Source organism: Pyrus communis, chromosome 4, assembly GCF_963583255.1.
Source record: "Pyrus communis chromosome 4, drPyrComm1.1, whole genome shotgun sequence".
Taxonomy (NCBI): Eukaryota; Viridiplantae; Streptophyta; class Magnoliopsida; order Rosales; family Rosaceae; genus Pyrus; species Pyrus communis.
The window spans coordinates 11,162,239-11,178,003 of NC_084806.1; the positions used below are offsets into that span (position 1 = coordinate 11,162,239).

General features: G+C 36.8%; 2 protein-coding genes across 2 annotated transcripts; one reads left to right on the forward strand and one right to left on the reverse strand.

Annotated features, from left to right (window-relative positions):
• Positions 1-7,690: 7,690 nt before the first annotated feature.
• On the forward strand, positions 7,691-8,595 carry LOC137732216 (protein DMP2-like). Its single transcript, XM_068471517.1, has one exon. The coding sequence runs from the start codon at positions 7,773-7,775 to the stop codon at positions 8,370-8,372; it is 600 nt and encodes a 199-aa protein (XP_068327618.1). The 5' UTR covers positions 7,691-7,772; the 3' UTR covers positions 8,373-8,595.
• A 2,092-nt stretch (positions 8,596-10,687) lies between these two features.
• On the reverse strand, positions 10,688-12,822 carry LOC137732510 (uncharacterized). Its single transcript, XM_068471829.1, has 4 exons — positions 12,398-12,822; positions 12,198-12,299; positions 11,769-11,895; positions 10,688-11,020 (listed from the first exon to the last, which is right to left on the reverse strand). Exons 1-4 carry the CDS (start codon positions 12,602-12,604, stop codon positions 10,794-10,796), a joined length of 663 nt encoding a protein of 220 aa, XP_068327930.1. The 5' UTR covers positions 12,605-12,822; the 3' UTR covers positions 10,688-10,793.
• Between the last annotated feature and the right edge of the window lie 2,943 nt (positions 12,823-15,765).

Below are 15,765 nucleotides of genomic sequence, written 5' to 3' on the forward strand. Positions count from 1 at the left end.
TAACTCTATACAGTAGGGGTGGGCACGGGTTGGGTTGGGCCTAAATTTGGAAAAACCAAACCGGACCTGCTTAAAAAGGAAATGAGACAAGTTGGGTTGGGTATTACAAATCTGATCACTGAAATCGAACCTAACTTGGCCCGTTTCGAATGGGCCAGTTCAGGACGGGTCCACGAGTCATTCTTACTTTTTTTTTTTTTTTTTTTTGGTTTTGACCGCCTTCCAGATTTGCCATCCTCCAGATCTTCAACTTAGTCTCCGACATCAAGACCCTCATCCGCTGCCACGCCGTTTCCAAATCTGGTACAAGACCATAAACCCAATTCACCACGAAAATTATATTTTCTTAATAGCCAAAAAAAAGACAAGAAAGGAAGTACATGTAACTTACGGTATCCCAAATCTAAAACTTGATAAGACGATCATCGATGGTGAACATTCGAGCTTCGAATTTCACACCAATGGTAAAATCATGCACGGGCAAAAACCTCTTATCCATGAATTGCAACAGCAAGCAAGATTTTTCTACACCTACAAATCCAAACCAAAAACCCAAAACCAAAACACAATTGTTTTAAAACCTCAATTCTCAAACCAAACAAACAAAAAGAAAAATAAAGAAAAATCAGAAGGCTATGGATTGGAGGAATTAAGACATGTGTTGCCGATGATGATGTACTTGAAAAGGTAGTTGCAAGACTCTATCCTCAAATCGCTCTAGGACCTCGTCTCGGCCAAGCCTGACTCGACCCAGACCCGTTCTCAAAACTCACCTGCCCAGATCCTCCGCTCATTCCATTGCATCTGAAACCTCTTGATCAACTTCCTGTTAGGCGATCTCCGATTCGTGAGGGATTGAAATCCAGCGAAGCTAGGTAGATCAGAGACATAGGCATCGATCAAGAGAGAGAGAATCGACAAATCCGAAAAGTGTGAGAAATCTAAGACAGAAGCGTCCGGAGACAGAGATCGAGATGGAGGAGACTGAGGAGATGATAGTCTTCGAGAATGTGCAAGAAAATAGGAGAGAAATAGGAAAATGATACAAACAGGTCGGTCCGGGTACCTTTTTTTATACTTTTCGAACCTTGATTACCCACCTCGACCCGCGGTTCCTATACCCGTTTGGCCATCCCTACCATAAAATGTCTAAGTGATCCGCATGTTGGTTGGATAGGTCCACAAATATCCTCTTAAATCTTCTGAAGAAACTTAGGGGGGTTGTGAATAATCTTTGTATGTGAAGGTTGAGTATTCAACTTCCCCAAATAACATGCTTTGCAAGGCAGAGAGCCCAAAGGGTTGTGCGCCTTGTCCAGGTGTCAATACGACACCGTATCCCCACGTGGCTGGGCTTCAGGCCAGCACGGTGGTCCGACATGGTGTCACAGTGGTGTGGCGGTGCCGCAAAAAAAATTTCTGTTTTGTTTTGTTTTTTTGTTTTTTTTTTCGAATTTTCTAGGATTTGAAAAACCCTAAATTGCTTCTAATTTATTTATATGTTTTGACTCACAAATTCCACATAGCAAAAATAATTGTGTAATGCATGAAACGTATATATATTGACAAATATATGAAACATATACAATATATATATATATATATATATATATATATATATCAGAAGGAAAATATAAACATAGGGGGTTCATGCATCATGGAGAATGTTTTCATACTTCGTAGACGTTTCAAACATCTTACTTTATTTTAAGTGTACGTGATTAGCAGAAAATAAATAAAAGCCTTTGAATTTGGTAGAAGAAAGCCTCCTCCTATGATCCGTCAGTTCCTTAGCTTCTGGCAATAACATGTTGACAACATGTTGTAGGCCTATTCAACTGAACTATTCTAGAGGAATAAAAAGGGGGAGGCTGGCAACAATAAGAGAGAGAAGAAAATTTTAATTGTGAGGTGTGTGTTATATCATCCCGTTGTACCTTTATTTATAGTAGTAGGTTACCCTTTTAGGATTACAACTATTAATAGGCAATTAACTCCTAATGAAAATATAAGAGTTTAGGATTCATAAAATATTCGAGGGCCTAATGACGTTTATTTGTTTTTCCGGTTTTTAGAACATGTTTTTATATTTACTTAAAATGGGAAATTCGTGCTAATTACATGTCTATTAGGATTACAATTTTTTCCTAATTCCTGACTTCATTTTTACGTAAGTGACCATGTCACAAGGTAGACGAAAAGATCAAACTCATGACTAGGCTCAATTAGGTTAAGGTTCGAGGGAACCCTTATTTTTTTTAGCAATACTTGATGTTAAATAAAAATGTATCCAATTACAAAGCTAATGGTATTTTTTCATACAATATAAGTATTAAGGCTTAAACTAATTTATACAGTGAACAAAGCCCTCCTGTAATCATCTCTTTTAACACACCAAAACAATTAATTTTTGGCAGGGCCATGAAGTAATCTCGACATTCACGTGCCTCTTAATCCACGTTATAGTGAGATTCTTCACTAGTAAGTGAGAGGTTTAAATTCAAATTTCATGAATAACAAGTTTAAAACCAATTTATTCCTTCAATTCTTATAAATATATCGTTGTTTAAAAAAAAAAAAAAACTCAACATTCACGAGTGTCTCACGTACGTGTAGGAATGTTATAGTTGTGGCCACATAATTAACCACGCCTAATTAGAGCTTGTCGTGTGAATTATGAATTCAATATGACAAAATATCTTTGAAGGCATGGGCAGACCATTCTCTCAACCCTAATGGACTAAGTAGAAGAACTCATTGAAAATTCGTGAAAGCCCACAAACTATCATGCTCCGAGGCCCAAATCTCGCCGAGCACTCATGTAGATAGCTTGGCCCAAATGCAGACATTGTGTCCTAATGGTCGTCGACCTCTCGCTAAATTCGACCTTTCGGGCAGTTGAGAATTAGCAAGGGAAGGTTATACTAAACCTATATTAAGATGCCCTCTGCCAAGGCATCTCCCAAAGGAATACTCCCTCTACCCGGTCAGGGAGACTAATCCATCAATCGGTTTGCCAAGCACTGCCCTATTGATAGACAATTAAATAACTTTATACTCTATAAATAGCTAAGTCGCACAAGAAACTGATAATAGCAAACTAAACATAGAACTATCTACTTCTATTCAATTCTCTCAAACTTAAGACTTAGGCATCGGAGGTCATTTGACAAACATTCTCCATAATTTTTCAATTGATCTTACGCGATAATTGTTTTATAGGTTTTCTAGTTAATTCTTACTTGACTGAAATTGCACCCACAATAGTCATTTTGTGTCCCATCTCACGTGATGTGGAACTTGTACGTGGCCAATTCTCGCGTTCCAAATCCAACAGATCTACTGTTTAAATTTTCAACTTGCGTCAGTACATTAAACTCTTACTTCGATTTTCTATTGTAATTGAGAATTCAACGCAAAATCAATTTATCAACTGGAAGGGATGTATTACTGCACAAATGCTAAAATAGACCTTAGCAGCAAGTGTCCATCTGATTAGTGAAAAAAGGTCAAAAAAGTTGTCATTGATATCAATGGCGGAGCCAGGATTTCGAGTTAGGAAGGACCTCTCACAAATATTAAATAAAATAAAAATAAATTAATAGTAGTTACAAAACTGTTAACCAAAACATCATAGTATATATATGAAAAGTAACCAAAATTCAAAATAACATAGCATTGATAATATTACATATCCTCAATAATTAAAATAATTGTCCTCGACGAGTTTTATTTTGAAACCATTGCATAGTATATATATGTTAATTTTACAAACTCAAACAAATTAGGCAAAAGTTAAGAGAAATTGCAAGACATCAATTTAATCATAATTTATAAACAAAAAATTGTAAGAGAAATTGAGAGTAAATTACATACTTTGGGTTGTTGACCAATTAACCAAACTTCTATGTCTTTTCTTTGATGGAATGATGGAATAATGGAAATCTTTAATCTGCAAAACAAATATTATTTGTTAAATTAATTTACAATTGTAGATGACAACATATATGAATTAGCAAATCGCAAAAAAATTGAAAATGACAACTTTGGAGATTCGAAGTTCATACCCTTGAGGATCATGGAAATTGAAGACTGATAAAAAAGCAATACACATATATTAATCCTAACCCAGACTGGCAGACTGCAGTCGGCTAGATACTTGGAGAATAATAAAATACTAATTTTTAGTATTGGGGAAATGAATAGAAGTGTTGGAAGTTGGAATAGGTATGCTTTAGAGTTAGACTAGATTACATAAATATCCTTAAAATATTTAAAGAGAGCCGGATCTTTTGTCTAGAAAATTGGAATGGTTTAAGTGAAAAAGTTGTGGAAAAATGATAAAAATAATAAAAAAAAATAAGTAGTACTAAATTTTTTTTTTTTTTTTCTTTTTTTTTTTTTTTTTTTTTTTTTATAAACAAAAGCAGGATGGACCTAAGACTACTTTGGTCCTATGATCCATCCGTAAGAGATTTTAGATTTGATTTTTATATATGACGAGTTCGATACTAAATTATTTTGATTATCTAATTGTGTAACTAAGCCTAAATCTCACTAACACTTAATATAGAATATCGTTGTGTTTCAATAAAGTTTCCTAACTACATTTAACAGCAGGTAGATTGTTGCCAACTCTCTTCTCTGTCTTAAGCTATTGTCAGCTATTTTCGAAGGGTACTGGAAAGCTAGCACAAAACAAAACTTCTGTAACCTGCAACCCTAAAGCCGAGGGTCTTTCTTCTTTTACGAGGGTTTTGGGGGTGGAGTAGGGTAAAGTAAAACTGCACCGCAACAAGTACGTGTTCTGACGAAAGAATGCCATCAATGATTGATATCATCTATACTCTTTCCTTTCGAAAAATATTAAGGAGATTAGATTTTATACATATTTATGTATTATCTGATATGATAAGTGATGTGTATATGTCACGTCAATTAATTAAATTATCTCGTTGAATGTTGTTAGATCACTTACCACATAAAATGATATACCAATGTAGTATATATAAATATGTGGTTTTTTAGCATTGCTCTTTGGTTTATGAGAAAACAGTGCCTTCCAAGTCTCTGTGTCTGTGCATATATATATACACGTACACACATACACACATATACACAATTGTACATGCTTTCAATTTCAGCACGAACACGAAAACAATACTAATTCTTGTTTCTGATAACGTGCAAAACTTAGAAACAGTGCCCATGCGCCCTAGTATAATGAGTAATTTTATAGAGTTCGTTCGTTGCAATTCACTTATGTACTTATGTTATAATGCATGTTTTACATATTTTTACTTTTCCATGTTATAACATATATATGGATTAGTTATAGTAAGTGGGGATAATATAGTACATGCGCAATTTAAGTTCACAGCGTGCAAGCAAGTTGGTACTCGTTTTTCTTGTACAAGCGATAGTGTTATTAGGAATAAAACGGTGGAGGAAGAATTGTGAACCTAAGTTTTCAGGTACATGAGTAAATGCTCTTAACTAACACTTAAGTTATAAGCTCCTATTGTAACCGTTTTTTCGCTTACTCCAAAATATATGCAAGGAGTTTGCAAGTCGAACGAGCAAAAACCTGGGTCGATCGAGCATTACATGCACTGTCAACAAAAGGATAACAAATTATAAAAAATAACAACTGAATTGAGCATACACGTAAGCCTAGAAATTCCTGAAATCATGAGTATATAAGTTCATACAAGTCTCTAGCGACATCGTGTACGGCATTGACCCCAAAAAAGAGAAGAGCCTCCATAGCACGTCAAGACATTGCAATTCCCAAACATGTATGCATGCATGTGTAATTGCTCCTTGCCCAAACAAACGAAACCTAATTTTCCTTGCAATATCAGACTGTTTAAGACTAGTAGATAGATTTTGTCATGGTTGTTCAACTTTTTTTCATTGGTTGTAGATATATGATAGAAATACGTACATCACTTCACCTGAGTTGGCAAATCGCTAAGAAAAGTTGTCCAAGTGCGTGCTCATGCATGAGTGATTATCAGTTGTAGATTCATATGATTTCATACTGAATTAACAGCTACCAATCGCTCACGAGTACCCCCATACAAACAACTAACAATTTGCACATATCTGAGGAATGGATGTAGTATAGTTAAACCTACTAGTCAATTAACACTACCAAAGAGTTTGAATTGTTCTTCATTTCTACAGTTGATTAGTCAGCTGATGAAGATCATTTGTATGACCTAACTAGTCAAAAACTGCACTTGGCACGGATGCTCTTAATATTAATTATATTGGTTTATATCTTTGACACGCACGCTCCATTCTGCATTCAACATACTTTAAATTTAATTAAGTCATTTAAAACATACATTTGTATTATCGTCAATAACACATGCATTAGAATCCAAATTTTGATTGTTTTATTTTAATCCTCAATATTGCACCTCGGTCAGGATCGATCAAATCACTTAACAAGGTTCATGCACGTTTTATATTGTAAGAGTTCGTTAAAAAGTATATGTCATTGGGTAGAATACGATTAGTAGGATTGAAACAGGTTTTCGTATGCGGCAAAATGAAAGCAGATGAGAGTCGCACCAAACAAAACCAGTGGAAATGCCATGATTTGCAAGAGTATTTAACGACTTGATTACTATATATATATATATATATATATATATATATATGAAAGGCACAAAATGCATTAGAGTTTATCATAACTGTATTGGAGGGCTTCTATCTATTTATATACTTTGTGCTTCACATTAATATATAGGAAATTAAATGGTTTACACTTACTCTTAAGAAAATTCATGTCATTGCAGATCAAGGGCCGAGGTTGCAGGGCTAATTTTGGTTATTCAGAGAATAGCATGTAATTTTATATGCTAGAGTTGTCTAACTCAATAGTACAAGCCTATTTTTCTTTGGTAAAATTAGTCTACCTCAAACAAAAATAGAAAAAAATAGCGTACCCCTAAAAACGTATAAAATATACTCATATCACACGTTTTTGTTGCATATCCAATGATAATAATCATGATACTCATATTTCACACGCTTTAAACATATTTACATACAAACATACGAGTAATTTTTTACTTGCATAATATTGTCACGTATATTTTATTTATATTGACCAAAGAAAGATGTTCTTGTGGTGGAGTTTTGGATTCTTCTCTTTTTGTGCAGAAAGGTTTGAGTCAAACACAATTTAGTTGGGTTGTTGTATTCTGGAGAGGACAGGTCAAGAGATATAATGCTGTACCGGTTCATGAACTTTTGTAAAATAACAGTGGGCTTGAATCTCCTTAAAGAGAGCGAGATACTCGCGCCTTAGCCTAATTGTCTATGTTTTTAGAAGAATATTACAATTTTTATTGTAATTTTCCCAACACTAACTTATCCTGTTTTTGATTTATTCAATCTTCTTTTATGCATCCTTATCTTGGGGGCACAGAAAATTCAAAAATATTAATTCTTAAACTTGGATTAGAAATGAAGCCCGCCCTTCCTAAAGGTAAAGCCACCTTTCCATCTCAACACGACAACGCCAAACGTGGAAGCAATTGCACTTCCATTACATCAATGAAACAAACCAATGCCCATCTCCAAAGAGTCAGCAAAATTAACTTTGCTACCTAATTGTTACCTCCCTGGGAAATGTCTAATATTTCTCTATAAATACGCACCAAATCTTTGTCACAAAAACCACAATTTAGAACACACACACACAAAGTCACAAACAACACTTCTAACTCCCTCGAAGAATACGTTAGTTCGAAAAAATGGGGGGCTCTTCCTCTAAATCCAAGACAACCACCACCAAAAACAAAAGCGCCAAAGACAGAACATTCACAGGCGCAGGCAACCTCATCAAGCTCCTCCCGACCGGCACGGTCTTCTTGTTCCAGTTCCTCAACCCTGTCTTAACCAACAACGGCAACTGCACGGCCCTCAACAAATACCTAAGCGCCATTCTCATCGTCCTTTGCGGCTTCTCTTGCTGCTTTGCTTCCTTCACAGACAGTTACACTGGGAGTGATGGAAAAACACACTATGGGGTGGCAACATGCAAGGGTCTTTGGCCATCAACAAACTCCAATTCTGTAGACTTGTCTGCTTATAAGCTTAGGATTGGGGACTTTGTGCATGCCTTCTTTTCCGTGATTGTGTTTGCAGTTCTATCACTTTTGGATACCAACACTGTGAGGTGCTATTATCCAGGGTTTGAGTCCACTGAGAAGACTTTGCTGCAGGTGTTGCCTCCGATTATTGGTACAATTGCCGGTACTGTTTTCGTTGTGTTCCCTAACAACCGCCATGGAATCGGGTACCCCGCGTCAAGTTCTGATTCATCACAAGACTCAGAGTCGGCGGCTTCCTAAGCCTCTTGAATTATCGCTTGATTCACAAGACTCGAGTGCTAAATATAGCATAAAGTGTTTGCTCATGCAAGTTTGTGCTTTTCATTGTTTGTTTAGTAGTCGTTTGCCTAAGTCTGATTAATTCTTTTTCCTTCTCTATCCCTTTGGAGTGAATGTAACAAACTATTATACCATTGGATAAAATTTGGATGCTAAAATTAATGACAAAGGCCACTTAGTATTACGTCTAGTGGTATTTCTTTTCACTTGTGAGTAAAAGCTGAGAGGTTTTAGTTCGATTTTCGTTAAAGACAAATTTAAACCACATTATTCACATTATTTTTAGCTCATATAAGGCTTAGCTCATTCCTCAATCTCCTTAGTGTAACTAATATCGTTTGTTAAAAAAAAAAAAAAAAAATTAATGACAAAGACTTAGTGCACATAACTAATTGAAACAAACTCTCACGGTACACATTCCTCCAAACTCTGATGGCCTGATTACGAAACCGGAATGAAATGGGAAGAAACGGCATTGCACTTCTCCCAAAGCATTCCAGCGTTTACCAAGCCTGAGGGGAATCAGAAAATAGGTGGGGTCCACCTAATATCAGTAATCAAATTGTATTACCTAGATGGAGGTGCTCCATCAGGACTCTTAGAGCCCGTTTGTTTGACTGGATTAGGAAGGATTGGACTGGATTAGACTGTAATCCCTTGTTTGGTCTGCACCAGGATTAGGTTTAATGACCTTAGGTCGGACTCGCTCGGATTATACACCTCCTTAAGAGTTCTTAAGGAGGATCCCCAATTTCGGGCGGACTCGTAAGCCCTTCTGATAGAGAGAAAACCGCGAGAGAGTCACTCGTCCAAGAACCCCCCAAGGTCGGTCGTCTTGCTCGTCCTCATCTCTGCGTCTTTCCTCATTGTTGTCCTTGCCCTGCTCCCTCATTGTCGTCCCTATCATCTACCATTTTCAAACCCAGATCCCACAAAATTGGAAACAAAAGGCAAAAATTTCTGCAATATTTCCATTTTCAAAACTAGATCCAAATCCAAAATTCAGAACAAAAAAGCGAAAAAAAAAAAAATACAAAATTGATGTGCGTTTGAAACGCTCAGCAGCTGTGCTCACACTCCACCTAGTCCAGACTCCTTGATCGTAGACCTTTGCTAATGATGCTGGAGAAGCAGACCCATGAAAACCCAAATGACACAGACTCTGAATGGGTTCTAATTTGCCAATTGGTCCCCAAAAAAAATTAAGAAGAAAACAGGGAGATGAGCAGAGAGAAATAGGAAGAAAAAGATGGAAGAAAACAGGGAGATGAGCAGAGAGAAATAGGAAGAAAAAGATGGAGATGAAGAGAGAGAGAGAGAGAGAGGGGCCAAGAAGAAAGAGGAAGAAACAGAGGGAGAGGGACAGAGCAAACTTGGAAAGAAATGGGGAGATTAGCGGAAAAGAATCAGGAATGAGGATGGGTGGTTTCTAGAATGAAAAAAAAGATAGTGGTAGTAATAAAATATTACTAAATGTGTATTAAATAATATAAAATATTAATAAAATATGAATTAAAAATATATTTGTTATTATCTAGCTTTTTAGTCCGACACTGCACCAAACACTTCACTAAATTAGTCTAGCTTAGTCTAATCTAAGCCAATCCAGCTTAGTCCCTGAAGCTAGTCCAGTCCGAGATAGTCCGGTGCAACAAACGCACCCTTAAAGATGGGAGGGACATCACCACTCTTCTTTTGCTAGGTTTTGTTCTCTCAGCCAAAAATAAATAAAAATTAAAACTTTTCCTACAAAGTTAAAAATTTATCAAAATAACTAGCTGCAATACTTACGTATATTTAATAAAATTAACCATCTAACAGTTATATATAATTCATGTGAATATATGTATTTAATCTAATTATCATTTGACCATCAAGATAGTGATTGTATTAAATACATGTAAGTATTGTAGCCAAATCTTAAAGTTTTATCCAAAAACATAAATGAATTAAAAAGAATTAGCATATAAAATATATTACTAGAATATGAGCAGTTTAGAAATCAAATTGATTTTCTTTCCGATTTATGTGAATTAGTAAATAGCTTATATGGTTTAGTATCTTTCTTGCTCCGATTCCAAAAATTTTAATAAACAGTTTCAACAGGAATCTAATATTGACTCCATCTCATTCCAACTCCTCAATTCAGTTCCTCCTTCGTTCAATTCCTCTCATTCCGAGTACGAATTAATAAACAACCCATAATAGTAACTTTGAACAAAACCCATGGCACTAACATTATAAACTACGAAACTAGATCTTCTGCACATTGCAGATGATACATAAAACTCATAAACTGTTCCTTTTGTTAATCGGTCACAACAGTTGAGGAATGTGTACTAACAATCTAAACGATTTTCACCATATATGATACCTAAGATATTATATTCTTACATCAGCAAACAATCCATCTAGAAGGTTAGAAGATGAATTTTCATTTCCACTCTCATCAAAGAAACCATTAGCAGCAAATTCTTTTCTGCATTTTCGCTCTTCAATGACGGAATCTGCTGTTTCTGCACAAAAACTTCGTCTTGTCTGCTTTTCAGGTTTCTCTGCCACAATAAACTTGCTCCCTGCACGAGTTCTCTCAGGGAAGCCAGCCCAAACTGAAGAGAGCCGTGGGTGGGAAATTTCATAAGTTGTGCACAAGAAGAATCATTAGTAGTGTAAAATTATACCTACATGCTATTGGCATAGTTCAAAAGAAAAGATTTTCTTATTCTGATCTGTGTTGGTTATCAAACGTAAACTCACTTTCAATTCAACAGTGAAACAATCAAGTCAGAAAGAAAGGAATCATTACCGTGGGCACTACAAACTAAGATTGGTAAAGTGGTACCAGTCAAAGTTCAAACAATTTTGGTCATTGAGAAAAGTAATCTTATCGACAGATCTTGTTCTATTTAGTCTGCTTAGTTAGGTCTAAAAACTAAATGCCTACCTAACACCCCCCCCTCCAAGAATTCGACTAGTGGATGCCAAGTGACAGAATAAGACTCCCAAGAATTTATATTGGGTGATGTAGAAAATTCGCCATCATAAGTTCAATAATGGTAGGAAGGACCGGCGAGACAAGGGAGGGCACACAAACGACCAGCATATTATATTTAAGATGAATTCTGGAGGAGGATAGATGAGGTTTAGTGATTGAACATAATGATATGGGAACGTAGAAAATGATATTAGGGCACTGATTGGATTCTAGGAAGATAATCTAAACAATACATTATCCTAGTGACGGTAAATTTTTTGCTTATGCAGTGAACCATCACATAAAAGTGCATAAACCACAAGGCCGTAAAAGAAGAGAAGAAAAACAAAAGGGATGAATACAGGCCATGTTTTTATAGTTACCTCCAAAGTGATGCAGCACGATAGAAGCTGCTACGGTCACATTCAAGGAAGCAGTACCACCTCCATACTGCGGAATATACACAAAGAAGTCGCATATTTCCAATTCTTTAGCAGAAAGGCCCGTTCCCTACAAACAACACAAAGAAAAATATAAAGGGATTATCGCCTAATCCTAATGCACAGTGAAGTTTAACTCAAACACTGAAACACATAGCATCAGATTGTTAAATTGCAGTGGAAAAACCTTCTCAAACTATCGAATCATATCGAACGAAATCCCAACCAACATTTACCCAAAACCGATGATCAAAAGTACATTACTTGACAAGCCAAAATGCCAACAACAAAGTTACTGATCAAAACTCCCAATCGAGCCAATAGTTACAGAGCAAACAACCCACATGGGTAATTGTAAAAAATGATAATTACCTCATTGCCAAGAAGAAAAGCAGTGCTCTTGGTGAAAGGATGATGATTTACAGGCAGAGCATTATCAGTTATCTCAACGCCGCATATATCACAATCTCTCTCCTAAAACCCACATACACAAAATCGAATACTCATTATTCAGTGAGATTTATACCCAAAATCAAAGAAATCAATGAGAGAGAGAGAGAGAGAGAAAGGACCTTGAGATAGAGTTGGGCGTCTTGAAGGGAGTGGAAGTGGCGAAAGCGAAGGTGTGTGGTGGAGCCATGGCTGCCGAAGGCGTTGAATTCTCGGCGGCCGACCAGAATCAGCTCAGAGACGCCGAAGGCGGTGGCGCTCCGGGCGAGCGTGCCCACGTTGTGCCTCTTCGCTATGTTGTGCACCACCACATAGCACTCTACCTCCATTTTCCCCTCCTTCGCTGATTTCAGTTCAGGCTCAGTCGCCGCCAAGTCCTACCGTAAGAAAGTTACAAAACCAACCCAACAAACTACCGAATTAGTTATTTTTACTTTTTATTTCGAGTAAAATTCAGATTTAATCCTCACTCCCACATAACATAATTTTAGAATTTGTCCAATTCATAGCTCTGTTTTCATTTTTCTATAGTACTACGTTTACTATTTATTTGTATCATATATTTAATTGTAGAATTCATCGATACATACATATGGTTCTATTTCTATTAGAAAGTACAAATGATAATATAACATATAGTAAAGATAACATTTTACTTTTATTTTTTATTTTTTATTATTTTATTATTTTTTATTTTTTTGGGTTTGAGAAAATAAATGTTAGTAGTATTGTTGTGGCAGAGTTGAAGGAATTACGTCACCATTTCAGGACTAGGTGTAGCTGTTGGCTGTCGAGCACAATTCTCATCAAAGAACCATTAGGGGGTTGAAAGTTCCAACAAAGTTTTTAACTGAGATCCACTTCATTGTATCCGCTATATGATCGATCTTTCATATCTATGAATATTGTACCTTTCTTATATAAAAAAAAGAAAAAAGAAAAGGGTTTTGAATGAGCAACCCTTAGCTTGTCCACCCTTCCACATCAATTTGCTAAGTCGAGGGTCCTTGTAAAGAGAGATTTTTTAGTGTGTTCAGAATATGGTCGAAACACCACATGTTATTATACAATTAGAGGAAAATTTATTTTGTTCAATTGTCCTTCCAATTGGAGTAATGACATGTGGTGTTCCACTTAATGTTCCGAGCACACTGAAAAATTTCTCCTTTATAGCAAAAGTCGGCTCTCTTGAGTTGCACTTGGAACCAAAAATCGCAAAGAAAAGGCAGACATTTTGGAAACTGTTGAAACAACAATAGGCTACCAAAATTCCTCACCTGCGTGGCATGTGGTCTTCTTGCATTAACAGAAATTCAGTTCAAGGACAAATTCTAAACTTGAGTACGAGTTTAAGGACCAATTCTAAATTTTACTCTTTTTATTTCTAAAAGTGCTAAGAAAGAGGTTAGTGTTTTGTTTATTCAAAATTTATTGTGTTTTCACCATACACCCTAATTTTTTTTCAAGTAAATTCTGGTTTTAATTTTTTTTTTTTTTTCATCATAATTTGTTGTAGGCATAATTTACTGAACAATTATGAAGGTCATAAAGAAAGAAGGGGTGCAACACATGGAGAGAAGAGAGCGATGTGTAATTGTGAGGTGTGTTCTATTCCACCCAATTGTGCCTTTATTTATAGTAGTAAGGAAGGTTAATTCCTTATCCTTTTATGATTACAACTTTAATAGGATAATATCTAGTCTAATGGATATGGTAGAGTCCCATAAGGATATCCTAGATATGTTAGGATTTACACAATCACATTCCTAATCTAATAGGACTGCAACACTCCCCCTTGAGTGTGTAAATACTTAAACAAATGGCGCATCAGGTCTTCAACGATGAAGCAAGTACATTTTATGAAGTCGTCGGCACAAGGAGTGAATGCGAGATCAACTGAAGAATGCATAAAAGGTAAAACTCACAAAACCTTGCTATTGTAAAACCGAAGGTGGGAGAGAAACCCATAGACTAAGAAGAAAGGTGAGAAGTTGTATTAAGTCAAAACCATACATCTTCTGGATGGAAGTAGAATAGCTCACAAGGGTATGATCATCCCAGGGTGGGTGCCTCGTCGAAACCTAGTTAGGTAGCAAAAACCCAGTGTGAAAAATGCTCCTAATCGTAGGAAAAAAAAACATTAAGACAAATTCCTCGAACAAGCTTCTGGAAGGTTAACTTCAGTAGTGACGTCGTGTAAAGGTCGACAAGGTTGTCTGGGATCGGCTTGATGTAGACGCAATATAGTGGAGCAAAAAATAATCAAGAGGCAACACATGGATTTTCAGGTGAAGAAGACAAAATTACCCTCGAGACACACCAGGTTTCCTACACGCAAGCAATGGAAAATCATCCATCAACCGAGTCAAGAGTGCCCAAAATAGGTAACAAGTTCAAATTTATCTCATCCATCTTTACTTCATATCATCTACAAGGAAATCATTACATAACCTTCAAAACCTTCCTTATAAATTAAATTAATTAGGCTAATTAATGGATTAATTCGTAATTAATCACCCAATTAATCACCCATTAATCACCAAATTAATCACCATTACACCACCCAATTAAACATCTAACGGCTGGCCACTCTCTCTTCCAAAGAGGGTCGGCCATGCTCTATAAATAAGACTCAATTTTTTTTGAAAGACTAGTTCCACACTCTTGAAAAACTTCCAAAAACTCTCAAACACTTTTCTCTCTAAATTCTAACTTTGGCATTAGAGGTTCTTCGGCCAAAGCCCCCCCCCCATTCATCATGGGCGCATGAGGTTCTTGGCCTTGACCTAAGGTGTTATTTGTTTTGTAGGTGCAATTCTGTCCAAGATCAAGGAGGAAGAAATTTGCATCCACAAATTGGTGCTTTCATTGAGAGTTGAAATTCACACTCGTAGAAGACTCTCGCGTAAAAAAGGTTTTTTTCTCTATTTTCTAGTCCACTTATATTTTTCGTACGTTCTTATTATTAGAATTTTTTATTTGCAAAGATTCTTTGATAAAACAAAAAAGAGAAATACAATGGCTAGAAATTTAGAAAACTCCATGAGTGAAAATTCCAATATTCAAGAAATGGGACTGCGACGATCAACGAGACTAAATGTGATCCTAGGGGGAGCGGCACCACCACCACAAGGTTCCACCATGGGAACCACCACGGTGGCCACCCGCGTCGAGGTCCATGGCACCATTACCATGGCACGAGCCATGCCACCAAAGCAAGCCAAAGCCGTGTCATCCAAGGCTCATGGCACCATGGCCATGGCCGAAGCCATGTCACTCCAAGCCTACTGTGAGCCCAACGCGTTACCAAGACGAGCCCTAGCTTCGCTCCCACGTGTGCCATATGCCGAGCAGCCCATTCTCGTGGCCCAGCCTGCTCTCGCTGAACAATCTGCTCTCATGGCCCAGCCTGCTTCCATGGTCCAACCTACTCCCACCGAGCAACCTACTCCCATGGCTTAGCCTGTTCTCACAGCCCAGTCTGTTCTCG